This window comes from Dermacentor albipictus, chromosome 4 (assembly GCF_038994185.2).
Source record: "Dermacentor albipictus isolate Rhodes 1998 colony chromosome 4, USDA_Dalb.pri_finalv2, whole genome shotgun sequence".
Lineage (NCBI taxonomy): Eukaryota > Metazoa > Arthropoda > Arachnida > Ixodida > Ixodidae > Dermacentor > Dermacentor albipictus.
In genome coordinates, this window is record NC_091824.1 from 165,719,015 (window position 1) to 165,731,658 (window position 12,644).

A 12,644-nucleotide genomic window follows, 5' to 3' on the forward strand; every position below is an offset into this window, starting at 1 on the left:
CGATCTCCACTTATCCCTGTCCTGCGCCAACCGATTCCAGCTAGCGACTGCGAATTTCTTAATTTCATCACTCCACCTAGTCTTGTGCCGTCCTCGACTGCGCTTCCCTTCTCTTGGCACCCATTCTGTAACCCTAATGGTTCACCTGTTATCTAGCCTACGCATTACCTGACCTGCCCAGCTTTATTTCTTTCTCTTAATGTCAATTAGAATATCGGCTATCCCTGTTTGCTGTCTGATCCACACCGCTCTCGTCCTGTCTCTTAACGTTACGCCTAACAATATTCTTCGTCCATCGCTCTTCGCGCGGTTCTTCACTTGTTTTCGAGCTTCTTTGCCAGTCTCCAAATTTCTGCCCCATGTCAGCACCGGTAAAATGCACTGATTGCACATGTTTCTTTTTAATGAAAATGATAAGCTTCCGATCAGAATCTGAAAATGCCTGCCGAATGCGCTCCAACCCATTTTTATTCTTCTGTAAATTTCCTTTTCATGATCAGGGTCCCCTGTGAGTAATTGACCTAGGCACACGTACTCCTTCACAGACTATAAAGGCTGACGGGCGATCCTGAACTCTTGTTCTCTTGCCCGTCTATTGATCATTATCTTTGTCTTCTGCATATTAATCTTCAACGCCACTCTTACACTCTCTCTGTTAAGGTCCTCAATCATTTGTTGTAACTCGACTGCAGTGTTGTTGAATAGAGGAATGTCGTCTGGAAACCGAAGGTTGCTGGGATATTCGCCGTTTATCCTTACTTCTAAGCCTTCCCAGTTTAATAGCTTGAATACTTCTTCCAAGCATGCAGTGTATAGCATTGGAAATAGTGTGTCTCTTTGCCTGACCCCTTTCTTTATAGGTATCTTATTAATTTTCTCGTGGAGAATTAAGGTAGCTGTGGAATCTCTGTATATAGTTTCCAAGATATTTACGTAAGCGTCCTGCACTCCTTGATTGCGTAATGCTTCTATGACTCTGGTATCTCTACTGAATCAAGTGCCTTTTCGTAATCTATGAGAGCCATATAGAGAGGCTGATTGTATTCTTCGGATTTCTCGATTACCTGGTTGATGACATGGATGGGATCCATTGTAGAGTATCCCTTCATGAAACTTGCCTGTTCCTTTGGTTAACTAAAGTCCAGTGTTGCCCTTACTCTATTGGAGGTTATCTTGGCGAATATCTTATATAATACTGGAAGCAAGCTAACAGGCCTATAATTTTTTTTTATTCTTTAACATCTCCATTTTTGTGGATTAGTATAAATTTGGCATTCTTCCAGTTCTCTGGGACACTTGAAGTCGATAGATAGTTAATATAAAGGGTCGCTCGTTTTTCTAGCATTATGTCTCCTCCCTCTTTGATTAAATTGACTGGTAGTCAACCTTCTCTTGCCGCTTTTCCACGTTGTATGTCTTGCAAGGCTCTTCTAACTTCATCGCTAGTCATAAAAGGAGCCTCTGTAACCTGTTCATTACTACTTAGAATGGAGGTATCGTGGCTGCTTTGGCTACTGTACAGGTCAGCATAAAATTATTCCGCTGCTTTTACTATATCTTCGAGATCGTTGCTGATATTACCCTGTCTATCTCTCAGTGCATACATCTTGGTTTGTCCAGTGCCAAGTTTCCTTCTCACTGATTTCAGGCTGCGTCCATTTTTTATTGCTTCCTCAGTCTTTCTCACGTTTTAATTACTAATATCTCTTATTTTCTCCTCCTTGATTAGTTTTAACAGTTCCGCGAATTGTATTTGATCTCTTGAGTTGGACACTGTCATTCTTTGTCGTTTCTTTATTAGGTCCTTTGTTACATAGGAGAGCTTACCTTACTTCCCACTTCAATTGCTGCTTTTGAAGCCAGCCTAATGTGTGTACTCAGATTTAGTTGCACGTTATAAGATCTCAGGTGGTCAAAATTATTCCGGAGACTTCAACTATGGCGTCTCTCATAGAGCCTCAGTGTTGCTTTGGGACGTTAAAATCAATCAATCAATCAATCAATCAATCAATCAATCAATCAATCAATCAATCAATCAATCAATCAATCAATCAATCAATCAATCAATCAATCACGATATGACATTCATTCATTCATACATTCATTCATTTTTTGTGGAGCGTGCAAAAAAGTTTAAAGGCAGGTGCGTAGCTTTTCGTCAGAAGATGAGCATCAACTTGCAGGCCGACTTAGCCTTCTATATGTATCAGAGGTAGGTGAGTGCGAATCACTCTTGTGAGGCAGCTGAACGCGAATTACTCATGTCAAAACATATATCAGGTCACTGGCCTGACTGAATTACCTGTTAGGAGCGAGCATATCACATGTCATAGCGCATCACGGCATGCGGAAGCGTCACGGTAACACGATACCGGGCCCGTGCCTCTGCGAAAATTTCGGTTTATCAGGATACTTCGCATAACATGAAGTACAACCACACCCGCCAGCCCAGTAGCGCGGCGTCGTCGCCTACGAGGCAACATATTATCGATTATGTCACGTAAAGGTATCATGTGATGATTTGTTGTTTGATTATGCAGAACACAGCCGCACTCAATACATTACTTTGCAGGCCAACATTCAGGACAATAAATTTTCTATTCGGCGAGAAACTTACACGTTTGCACCGAACCTTCGGTAGCGGGAAGGGGGGTGCGTAGGCAAAGAAAGCTTCACTTTAAACCTTGTTCACGAATTGTTGCTGCTCAGCATCACTCACCCCTCTTTCTTAAAACCAAGAAGTCGTTGAGTATTTTGGCCGAGCGAGCGTCCGTCCTCTCGAGGAACTGCTCCGGTGTAAGCGCGCACAGTGCTGCACCGTTGTCCGGGAACTTGGCGGCGTCCAGCGCCGGCAGCCCGAGGTTGTCGCTCATAAAGCGTAGCCATACGCAGATGTCGTTGCCGTCCCATTGGGTAGGGTCTGCGTTACAGAAATGGCGTCGAAGGTTAAAAGAGTGAGCACAATTAGACTAACGTGCCTATGTCAAAGCCGAGCTTTCTCTCTGGAAACCATCTATGCGCATAGATACGCGTGCTCTAGTTTTTCGGAGAGATTAACAGGGTGCTGAGTTGGGCGAGTTGGAAGGGTGAATTAATGGAAGTCGATCAGCGCGGAAACGACGCAAACCACGGGAGCATTTAAAGAAACGCGGACGCGACGCATCTCTTGAAATTAACCTTTAATTGCAAACGTGAACTCATATCCACGTTCATTTGTATATGTCAAGATAAGCGCAGCATCACCGAACAAACAATATGTGCACACGTGCGCGTTTCCAAATGAAGATTAGTCGTAAGAGGCGCGTTATCTATCGTTCCTTCGTTTCTGCGCTTTGACTGGCTGTCGTGGCTTCTTAGATTGCATTATATGCTCTTATTTGTTAGACATGTTCATTTAGATTATCTTGAGCATCTTCAAAAAAGAATAAGAAAAGGCGGAACAAATTCATGCAAGCAAGCAATATGTATATTTTTGCCTAAACTTAAATAACTAAAGCGAATATCTCACATTAGCCTTGGTTATCCGCCGTGGTGTGTCAGTGGCTCACGAAGCTCCCCTGTAGAGTGCGAGCCCGCGAGTTCGATTGGCGACTTTCCAAAGCATTTGCTGTCCTGACCAATGAAATTCTCTTTGTGAAAACGTTGGCCTCAACAACATTCCTTTTTTGTACCCCTGCTAATCCCTGCAGCAAAAGGTGCGTCTACACGCAATTCGCGAAAGATTCTGGTCGCCTCGTGAGAAGCGAGCGAATGTAGATTGTTCGGACGAAGCGACAATTCGCCCCCATGGGCACAGTACGAGTTGAAGAAGCTAGTTTCTTTAGCGGCAAAATGGCGTGTGGGTATACTGTCAATAAGCAGAAGCAGCAGCCGCTGCCGTGACCAGCGCGTTTTTCGTTAAGAGGTGTCATGGCCGGACGAAGCGTATACGTGTCCTCTGCCAGCTCACCTTGTTACTCAGGAGAGAACGCCATCACGCAAGATGGAACAGATAAAAGGAGACAGCGAACTGGATTCAGTCGAACCACTCATCCCTTCAAAACAAAGGCACCCCCTTGACCAAAAGTGACGTCATCCTGTCATGTTTGTCTGGAGCCAAAAGGGGGGAAAGAAGAAAGAAAAGGTCCCTAGTGGAGTACGGAGCAGATGATGAGCGCGACACCGACCGCCTTCGTCGGTCCGCCCACGCGCATTCGCCGGGATGGACCCCATTGTGGCCGGTGCCGAGCGCGCGCGCACACGTGAGTCAAGCACGGATGACCGTGATTCAGTGGCCGCTCAGGTGTGACGGCGCGGCGTGACCGAGTGGCTGCGACCGTGATTTCCATCTCCCACTCTGGCACGGCCATTAGCGCGCTCCCATCGGTGCGAGAGAGCCTACGGCATCTCAAGCACAAAACAACGTTTACGAAAATAGAGTATCGCAGAGACCCGGAGGTAACGAAAAAAAAAAGCCACGGATGGAGCAGGGCCAGCAGCAGCTGCACGCCGGCAGCTTCGCGTACACATTCCGACGTGAACAGTGGTTACGCGCGCGAAGCTCAGGTTGGCGCAGCCTCCTCCTCCACTGGATGGGAGGAAGGGGGTGGTACAGCGGAACCACCAGCGTGGCTGAGAGTGCACCCCGTATGGTGAACATAGCCGGTGTCCAGTATAAACACGTCGCCGCCGAACTTGCGCTCGCGGTGAGCCGACCGTCAAGTCTGCGGAGGCGCATTCCACCGCTGTTGCCACCGTTTAGCGCCACTACAAGAGAGCGCTGCTGCTCCGGCATTCCAGAACCATTTCAGGACAGCGCCGTCTGACTTGCTCGCGCTGGTCAGAGTTAGGGGGAGGAGCGGGAGCGCATTCCAATGGGCCTTCTTCGCTGAGGCGCCTGCGACGGCCGCATCCGCGTATCGCTCATCTAGTGCTGCTGACCGCCTGAACGTCTCTCTCGGCATTGCTTTTCTATACGCTGCCACCTCCGCATCTCTCTCTCTCTCTCTCTCTCTCTCTCTCTCTCGCTCGCTCGCTCGCTCTTTTCCTATCTAAACTGTGCCGGGCTGCACTGATACGCAATCTTGATGAGAGATCGAGTGTACGATCCATTATCACCCCTAAACAAATAGCACACATTCTCGAGCAGCAGAGCCGCAGAGAGAACTCATCAAGAATGCGTTTTGAGGGGAGGAGGAAGGATGTCATGACTTTCTGAGGTGAAGGCGCTTTGGGATATTGCTTTCACAATTCTGCCCTACGACAGCATGCCAGAAAGAATGGCTAGGATGCTTCCAGAGACAGGAAGCTAACACGTCGATGCAAGCTTGTTGTTCCTTGATACTTCTGCAGGGCCGAGAGGGAAAGGGCGAGATACGAACGCATACGTACCGGGCGTGAGCGCATCCTTAAGACTAGAAAACCAAAACAAAAGGAAGACATGGTGCTGAGAATCGCTTTCTCGCAAGCGATAAAACGCGCGCGGTTGCGCATGCAGGTGAGACGTGGGCTGACCGGATGGATATGGTAGCGCAGCGCAGACGCACGAGCCGCACCCTCGATGCCAGAGGGCAGTCGTGACCAACATGGCGGTTAGCCGAGTAGAGCAAGGGCGCGCGCAAGCCTGCTCTCTCTACTTGTGGAGCGCTTGCTTCTGTTAGCCAAGGTAATTAAGGGTCATCCGACGCGTGACCTATGATCTGCTTCTTCCGATTTTATGCTAACGTATTTTTTTCCCCTCGAGGAGGTGTCTCCTCCCACCCGTCGGGGCGTTACAGTTCTCTACGCACAAACTCTGACGAGGAAGAAAGCAAAGAAAGCAAGACAACCGGGGCCCATACGGTATAGAGCGTGTGTATGTAAGTAGATAAACGAGCAATGTCTTTTACGCTTCGTTTTGCAAAGCGGACCTACAAGCACACAGTGGTTGCCGCAGGGCTCGGTAGCCTCCACGTGGCAACCACTGCGGGAGGTTATTTGGGGTTGAGGTATACCTCTCTGAAGCCGAGTGCCGGCTTCCACGGCAACAAGGCAAGAAAGCACGAATGTACGAAACAGTCCGGAGCGTGCACTCTGTTATCATGAAAGCTTTGCGAGCATGATCTCGACGCCGTTAGCATAAAATTTCATGTCTACCTTTTCTTGTTCATTTAGCTTTACATCGTTATCTTTAGTGTTTGCAGTGACGTGGTTTAAAAGTTTCAGTTGTCTACTATTTCAGATCGACTGCTATGTTGAGGTGAAAAAGTCGTTGCAAAATGCGATCCCACTTTGAGCACCCTTTGTAGGCGGCAGTCATTTATTTAATATTATTCGAACAGAAAGAGCAGCGATCGCCAATATGACTTACAGAACCGCGACTCCGCCCTCGAGACAATTTTTGTCGTATGAAACTTACCGCGAGTTGCTGGCTTCATGATAAAAATACATCTCTTAGTGACACGCGCACGAATTCGGGTTGCAAGCGTATCAGTGACTGTAGTTCTGCACCAGCTTCCGGTCACTGCTTTGAGGTGAAAGGAGAAATTCAAAACGCGTGCCGGTGTTTATAGGAGGCCGTGGTGGAACGCTGTGAAGGCTGGTCACGACTATGGCAAACGAGGCGCGTGTTGCGAATGGGGCGGCACTTTTGACAGTCGACCGTAACCTGCTTTATGGAATGCGCGGAACACGCTTCGCGCGCGGCCTACTGTTTCTCTCGAAAGACCGGCAATTCCTGGCCCTGACAACCGACTACCTGCAACGAGTGAATGGCTGGCTGTCTTGCCGGCCATAATGTTCATGCGCTCGGGTATTATATATTGCTTTGTTTACTATCACCCTGATATTTCATCACAGTGACTGGGTATGTGGAGATGAATAATGCGCAGCGCTCGTATCTCTTCTAAAAGCAATCGAGCATCGATGAGTGGAAAGGCTTTTCATTCACGACCGACAGATGGAATCGACTATATATATATATATATATATATATATATATATATATATATATATATATATATATTTTATGGAGGAAAGAAACAAAATAGGAGAGGCCTTGACGTCACGTTCTTGAAGCCGCAAAGGCCGCCATGTTGGTGTGCCATCTCCCTTCGCGCCTCCAATAAGCTCGCCGGAGCAGATAGGCGCGAGCTTTGAACTTGCATTGCTTTGAGTTGCCGGAAGTGTGTGCTCCTGACGCGCGTCTGAAAGAAGGCTACAAAGCTTCTGTAACAGTTTCAGTGGAGCAGACGCGCTCCTGTGCTTTTCCGTGGCACGTTGAAGTAGGTGACGAAGACCCGCGCCGTGATTACTTGAGTGTGTCTGTTGCTGACTGACACTCGCACTCATAGACCGAAAACACACCTTTCAAGCTTACATGCTTCGAAGTTAGCTTGTCTCACGAACAGAATGTGCTGCGACAAAGACACGCGCCGAAAAAACTGCTCACTTTTCAGAGGCCTATAGAGCAGCAGCGAGAGCTTCAGGAGCGTGGTTGCTATAGCAACGTTGACGTTTGGGGTATCATTCCCAGTGGTGGTTTGCAAAAAACAGCGCGTGACTTCCGCTACACTTTCTCCTACACGTCCGTGCTGGCCGGGGCCTCTCCTACGCTTTCCTTCCTCCATGTGTATTCGATGCTCTGTTACTCAATTTGTAAGAGCATCGCACGCGTAACGCGAATACGTGGGTTCGTATCCCACCCGCGGCCATTTGTATTTTCCATCCATTTTCACTCCCATTTATTCATTCTTTCTTTATTTAAATTAACAACTACAAATAATTTCCCCTGTGCTGTCCTTCGTGTCATTGTTTGTTGGCTTCTTGTGTACTGATAATGAAAATCGAGCCCTTCGGTTTCCTTTCATCTCGTTCATTACATAGCGAGAGTCTCGAATCCGGCAGCTTTGATGCCATCAGCTATGTGTGGGTTTATTGGCCAATTGCATTCATCCATGAACAATTCACGTACTACGTGACGCCAGCAGTAGATAGGGTGTTTCACATCCGCTGTTATGGCCGTGATTGCTGGCGCTGCCTAGCACTCTCATGGTTACTTCTTGTAGACAGACACATACTCCAGAAAGTGGATGGGAAAACGGCGCTATGGTAGCTCAATTGGTAAGAGCATCACACACGTAATGCGAAAACTCGTGTTCATATCCCACCTGCATGCGGCCCGCCAGTTGTTTTTTCATCCGCTTTCATTTCCATTTATCTATCATTTATTTAATTCATTTAAGAACTAAAATAATTTCCCCTATGGTGTCCTTAAGGAGCGGCTGTCTAATCAAATATACGCATATTTCCGTATTGCTCATGTTGTGGAGGATATTAGTGTCAGCGAAGCGATGAAATCGGAAAGTCGATTCACGCTTTTAAGGAAATAAAGTTCTATAGAAACGTTTTCTGTGGACTAAACACGATAAACTACTAGTTTTGCACCCACCTGGCAAAATGAATGATTCTAGTAACTATAAAAAATTTTGAACACGAAATTTGCACTCGCAGCATGCTGCAGTCCGAAGGCATGACAAAAGATAGCATGCAATAGCTAAGCACGAGACAAAAGAACTTGCAACTCGATCGTTTGGACTTTGTCTTGCTCAAACATATTCCAGTGGCACGAATAAGAACGTACCCTCCGCAAAGCAGAGAGCTTTTCGGCCCTAAAATTCCCCTGTAAGCCCATCATATATACACGTACGAGTGCCACATATGGCGCCTGCGGACTATGACATCTACTAGCCATATAATCCTCCGTACACTGCCCCGAGCAGCCAGCAAAGTGTAAAATTTCAAGTTAATGCAAATATATCTGACCAAAAGTCCCTGATTAGCAAGATCATTGTGTGTAGAACTACTATGCCAAGGACGCGGTCACCTCTTGTGCATTGCATTTGTAATTTAAACTTCATGTTAATATTCTAGTAATAACTGACTTAATAATTATCTGTGGGCCACTGGACGGTTGCCGATCTCCAGATGTGAGCTTCAGTCTATACGAATGACACAATTTTGCTGCATCTCTGAAGCGTTAAAACTAGCCCGAGCTACTTAAAGGCGCCAACACCTCCTTCACATACCCGTAAGTACGACGGTTCCTAATCAGGACTTCCAAGGTGAACAAATACGACCCACATGATCCGAGGCTCGCGTGTGCACACGTAGTCCCTTTCCATATATAGGACTCGAGCGCGGATTCACGAGTAGATAAGAGAGCACGCCCGCAAGCCACAACGCAACGATGTCCCGCCCGCAATGATGGCAACGGGGCAGGCGGAACTGCCGTTTCCCCGCCCCGGCTGACAAGCGGCTCAAATTGAAGCGCGCCGAGCGGAGACCCGCTGCTGGGTGCGGCCGCACGAGCGCGGACGAACGCGGATGGAGAGCCGCCTGCGCCGCCGGGTTGACCGCGCGGTCTGCGGGGCGTAATAGTGGTGGGGCGATATCAATAAACGTCGCCACCGACGCAGGTCCGCATTGCTGCTGCCGCTACCGTATACGGGACAAGCAGCCGGACACACGCAGCGGCGACGAGCGAGAGGTGAATCCGGGTCGAAGGTTGGCTCCGCGCACCAGCGTCTCCGGGAGGAGCCGCACCCAGGTCGCGACCGGGAGGAGCTTCGCATCGGTCGCTCCCGGCGGCGCGCATCAGCAGCGCTGGCGACGAGGGCAATTACTGTTGGCGCTGATTACGAGTGGGCCTTTCGGCAAAGGTGGCAAGTTCCGTCTCTTTACACTGCTGGCCTCCGGAGACTTCTTCTTCTTTTTTTTTTCTCTTCGCGGTGCTCTCGTCACTGCGCCTGTATGGCACCGCAACGTAATCCCACGCTCATGCACCTGCCTGTTATATAAAGGAGGTCAAAGGTTGTGGGAGCACAGTGCCGGGCTGAATATCGTTATACGCTGAATCTGTAGAGGTGTTTCGACCTTTCCGTCTGTTTACGTTTTTGTATACGTTTAGTTTGCCACATCACTCGGTCGATGAACTCTGCAGATCCCCAGTGAGAACAAAAATTTAAAGATAAAAACAACCTTGCTCAAAAAAAGCTTGCTTAAAGAAAAATTATGTGCGCAGCGACTTTTTGTCGAATACATTAGGGGTGTGTTCTGAAAGCGCCTTTCCTAAAGGTGATGGATGTACAAACGCATGCTCGAAAGATGGCGTTGTGATGATGTAGAAGCGACGATAAAACGAGAGGAAGCCCTGCTGCAAGTGCATGGGAAAGTAATGTCTTCCTGAATGTGAGTTTTCAATCGTGCAGGCAGTAAGGTTGCATTAAATGGGGTCCAACTGGAAAGTTTGGAAGCAGTATGCCTCCGGCTACTGCATTTCGCTTATATCAAATTGAATGAAAATTTGAGTTTTTAAAGAAGTAGATGAATATCAAATGAAAAATAATAATGAAATTGACCATATAGCTAGCGCGTGCAGACATTAAAACATGCAAACGGGAGAAAAAAAAACGAAACATCAACGAGCATGAGTCACTGCATAAAACCGTACCCAATATTTTGACCAAATGTTCGTGTCTTCGTACTAATAAACAAGAAGTATTTCGCTGCAGTGAAATCTTCCGAGGTAACTAACCAGCCACAGTCCAAATATCGTCCCAAGTGACAGTGGATCGTTGCTCAGAATACCAAGTTTGAAGCGTAGCCGTTGCTTTTGCTGGCCATAAAGCGAGCAGTCCAGCAACACGATGACTAAGTTCTCGTCCACTGTTCAATATGCTCAAGACGTGGAGCTTGCACGATGAATGTTAAAATGAAAGCACTTAATGTATGCAACACCAAGGCGAAGCGGTATTACAAACGTACTAAACCTGATCGTAATATTGTGACGTGAAACTTCAGCAGGTTATCCGACTATATCCGACTCCAGTTGGATATCTCAGAATTTGAGCACGGTTTTATTTCCTTTCTAGAGCTTCCAAGTGCTGGGTTCATATTAAGCGCTGATCGTCAATAATGTAAAAAAAAGCAATGTATTTAGACTATTTCCAACTAATGAACGCCAAGGCAGATGTTAAAACCTTAAGATGTTCCAGACTGGATGGTATAACAGCTAATTTTTCAACAGAAAATTTCTTCCTGTTCCTCTATGAAATCATTTACTCTGCTAAGGCCTATTGCAAAGTTTCTTGTACGACTGGAAGCATCGCGCCGATGTCTCATCGTCTTTCGACATACGCAGACATCATTCACGTTTTCAATCCACGATTTGTCGTTCTAACGACTCACAGCATTTTTACCTAACAGTGCTGGTGCGCGGAGCCGGGTAACAAACTCTCTCGAGAATGAGGCTCCGCAAGCTAACTATGGATAACTCTTACTGAGTCACTTTGCTGTATATACGTAAATAGTTCTTTCCTTTACTGCTTCCTCTCTGTTATCCTCCCTACCTCAACCCCACCACTACTTGCCACCGCTTGGGTGTCAGCAGACTGCGCCAGAGAGTTGCAGAGAGATCATCCGTAATTTCCTGGCCTCCCTTCTTATTTATTTATTTATTTATTTATTTATTTATTTATTTATATTAATGAACAATCAATTACTAGTGCTTCTAACTTCGTTTCTGTTTCCCTTCCGCGCTTTGCACCAGCGGATTGTCGCACGCCCCTTTCAATAGCATTAGCACTTGTACTGCGAACGTCCTTTATTATTTTCTACCACGAACAGCGTGTCTATTTATGCTACCCTTCCCAGGACGTTATCTGCGTGGCCCTATTTTTGTGTTAAACGAGAACGAGCCCCGGCCACGCAGCGTTAAAGTTCGTCGCCACCACACCCGGAACACCGGTAATTTGACGAGACGCGAGATATAGGCAGAGCGAAGGGTCCGGGGGTTGTTGCAGTGGCGCACATCAACGCAACGACTTGCTCGGGCTCGCTTTTCTTTTTTTCTCTCGCGCTCTCGCGTGGCGAGGGCGAGCGCCCCAAATAGTGCTCCGTCCCACGGACTCGCGTCGCCTCTCGCGCGGCACCTCTCGCCGCGCGGCTCCCGTCGCTGCGGGGGTCGTTGCGGCCAGTTGCGCCACGGCCGAGAAACAACGGCTCCTGTTCCGCGATGCCCTCGCCGGCGCATTCTCAGAATAGGGCGGTGCGTCGTCGCCGTTGCCGAATTCTCGGCGCATCGTCGACGCGTGACCTCTGCTTCGGAAAGCGAGCGAGCGTCGTTTGGCGAGCCGGGATAAGGCGCGTGCCCTCGCGACGAATAAAAAAGAAGCGAGCTGTCCCAGAGCACTCGCAACCAAACAGATTATAAAGAGAGGGAGAGAGGGGGGAGAAGCTATGCACCGCAATACTGCTGCCGCACGCGCACGACGCGCAAAACGAGAGCTTTGGGAGAGAGGCGCATGTACTGAAGTTGCGTTCTTACTCTCTTTTCTGCTTGTCTTTCCTCTCGGCTAGGTATGCACAGACACAAGCACCCTCCCGCGCTCCTTATAGGCGTAATCGGATGGTCGTCCGCATAACATCTTTCTGCTCTTCGTGGTAGGCTGTCAGCCGCAATGAGAGAGCAACCAAGGTGAACCTGATGCCAGGGTAAGAACGCAGTGCTAGCCGTTATCATGTAGTACGTTCGCTATCGAGAGCCGCTTCATTTCGCGGAACGCAGGTTCTTGCAACACAGTGTATAGGTCTGCTATTCTCTTCTTGCACGCCCCGTGACGGCTATG

General features: G+C 48.0%; 1 protein-coding gene and 1 long non-coding RNA gene across 7 annotated transcripts in view; one reads left to right on the forward strand and one right to left on the reverse strand.

The window, feature by feature from the left end:
- Window positions 1–12,644, forward strand: part of LOC135899950 (uncharacterized) — a 273,078-nt gene that overhangs the window by 165,243 nt on the left and 95,191 nt on the right. Inside the window, exon 3 of one of the 3 annotated variants that reach the window (XR_010563752.2) lies at window positions 9,435–9,674. The exons of the other annotated variants lie outside the window; for them this stretch is intronic. This is a non-coding gene — a long non-coding RNA (uncharacterized lncRNA). Of the gene's footprint in view, window positions 1–9,434; window positions 9,675–12,644 lie in introns of those variants that run through there. 3 annotated transcript variants of the gene reach the window in all.
- The window catches only part of LOC135899946 (Friend leukemia integration 1 transcription factor-like), a 73,226-nt gene that overhangs the window by 30,122 nt on the left and 30,460 nt on the right, over window positions 1–12,644 (reverse strand). For all 4 annotated transcript variants that reach the window (XM_070537769.1, XM_070537770.1, XM_065429323.1 and 1 more), the window contains one exon: window positions 2,720–2,920. In XM_070537769.1, the coding sequence (XP_070393870.1) occupies window positions 2,720–2,920 (201 nt within the window). The remainder of the gene's footprint in view (window positions 1–2,719; window positions 2,921–12,644) is intronic.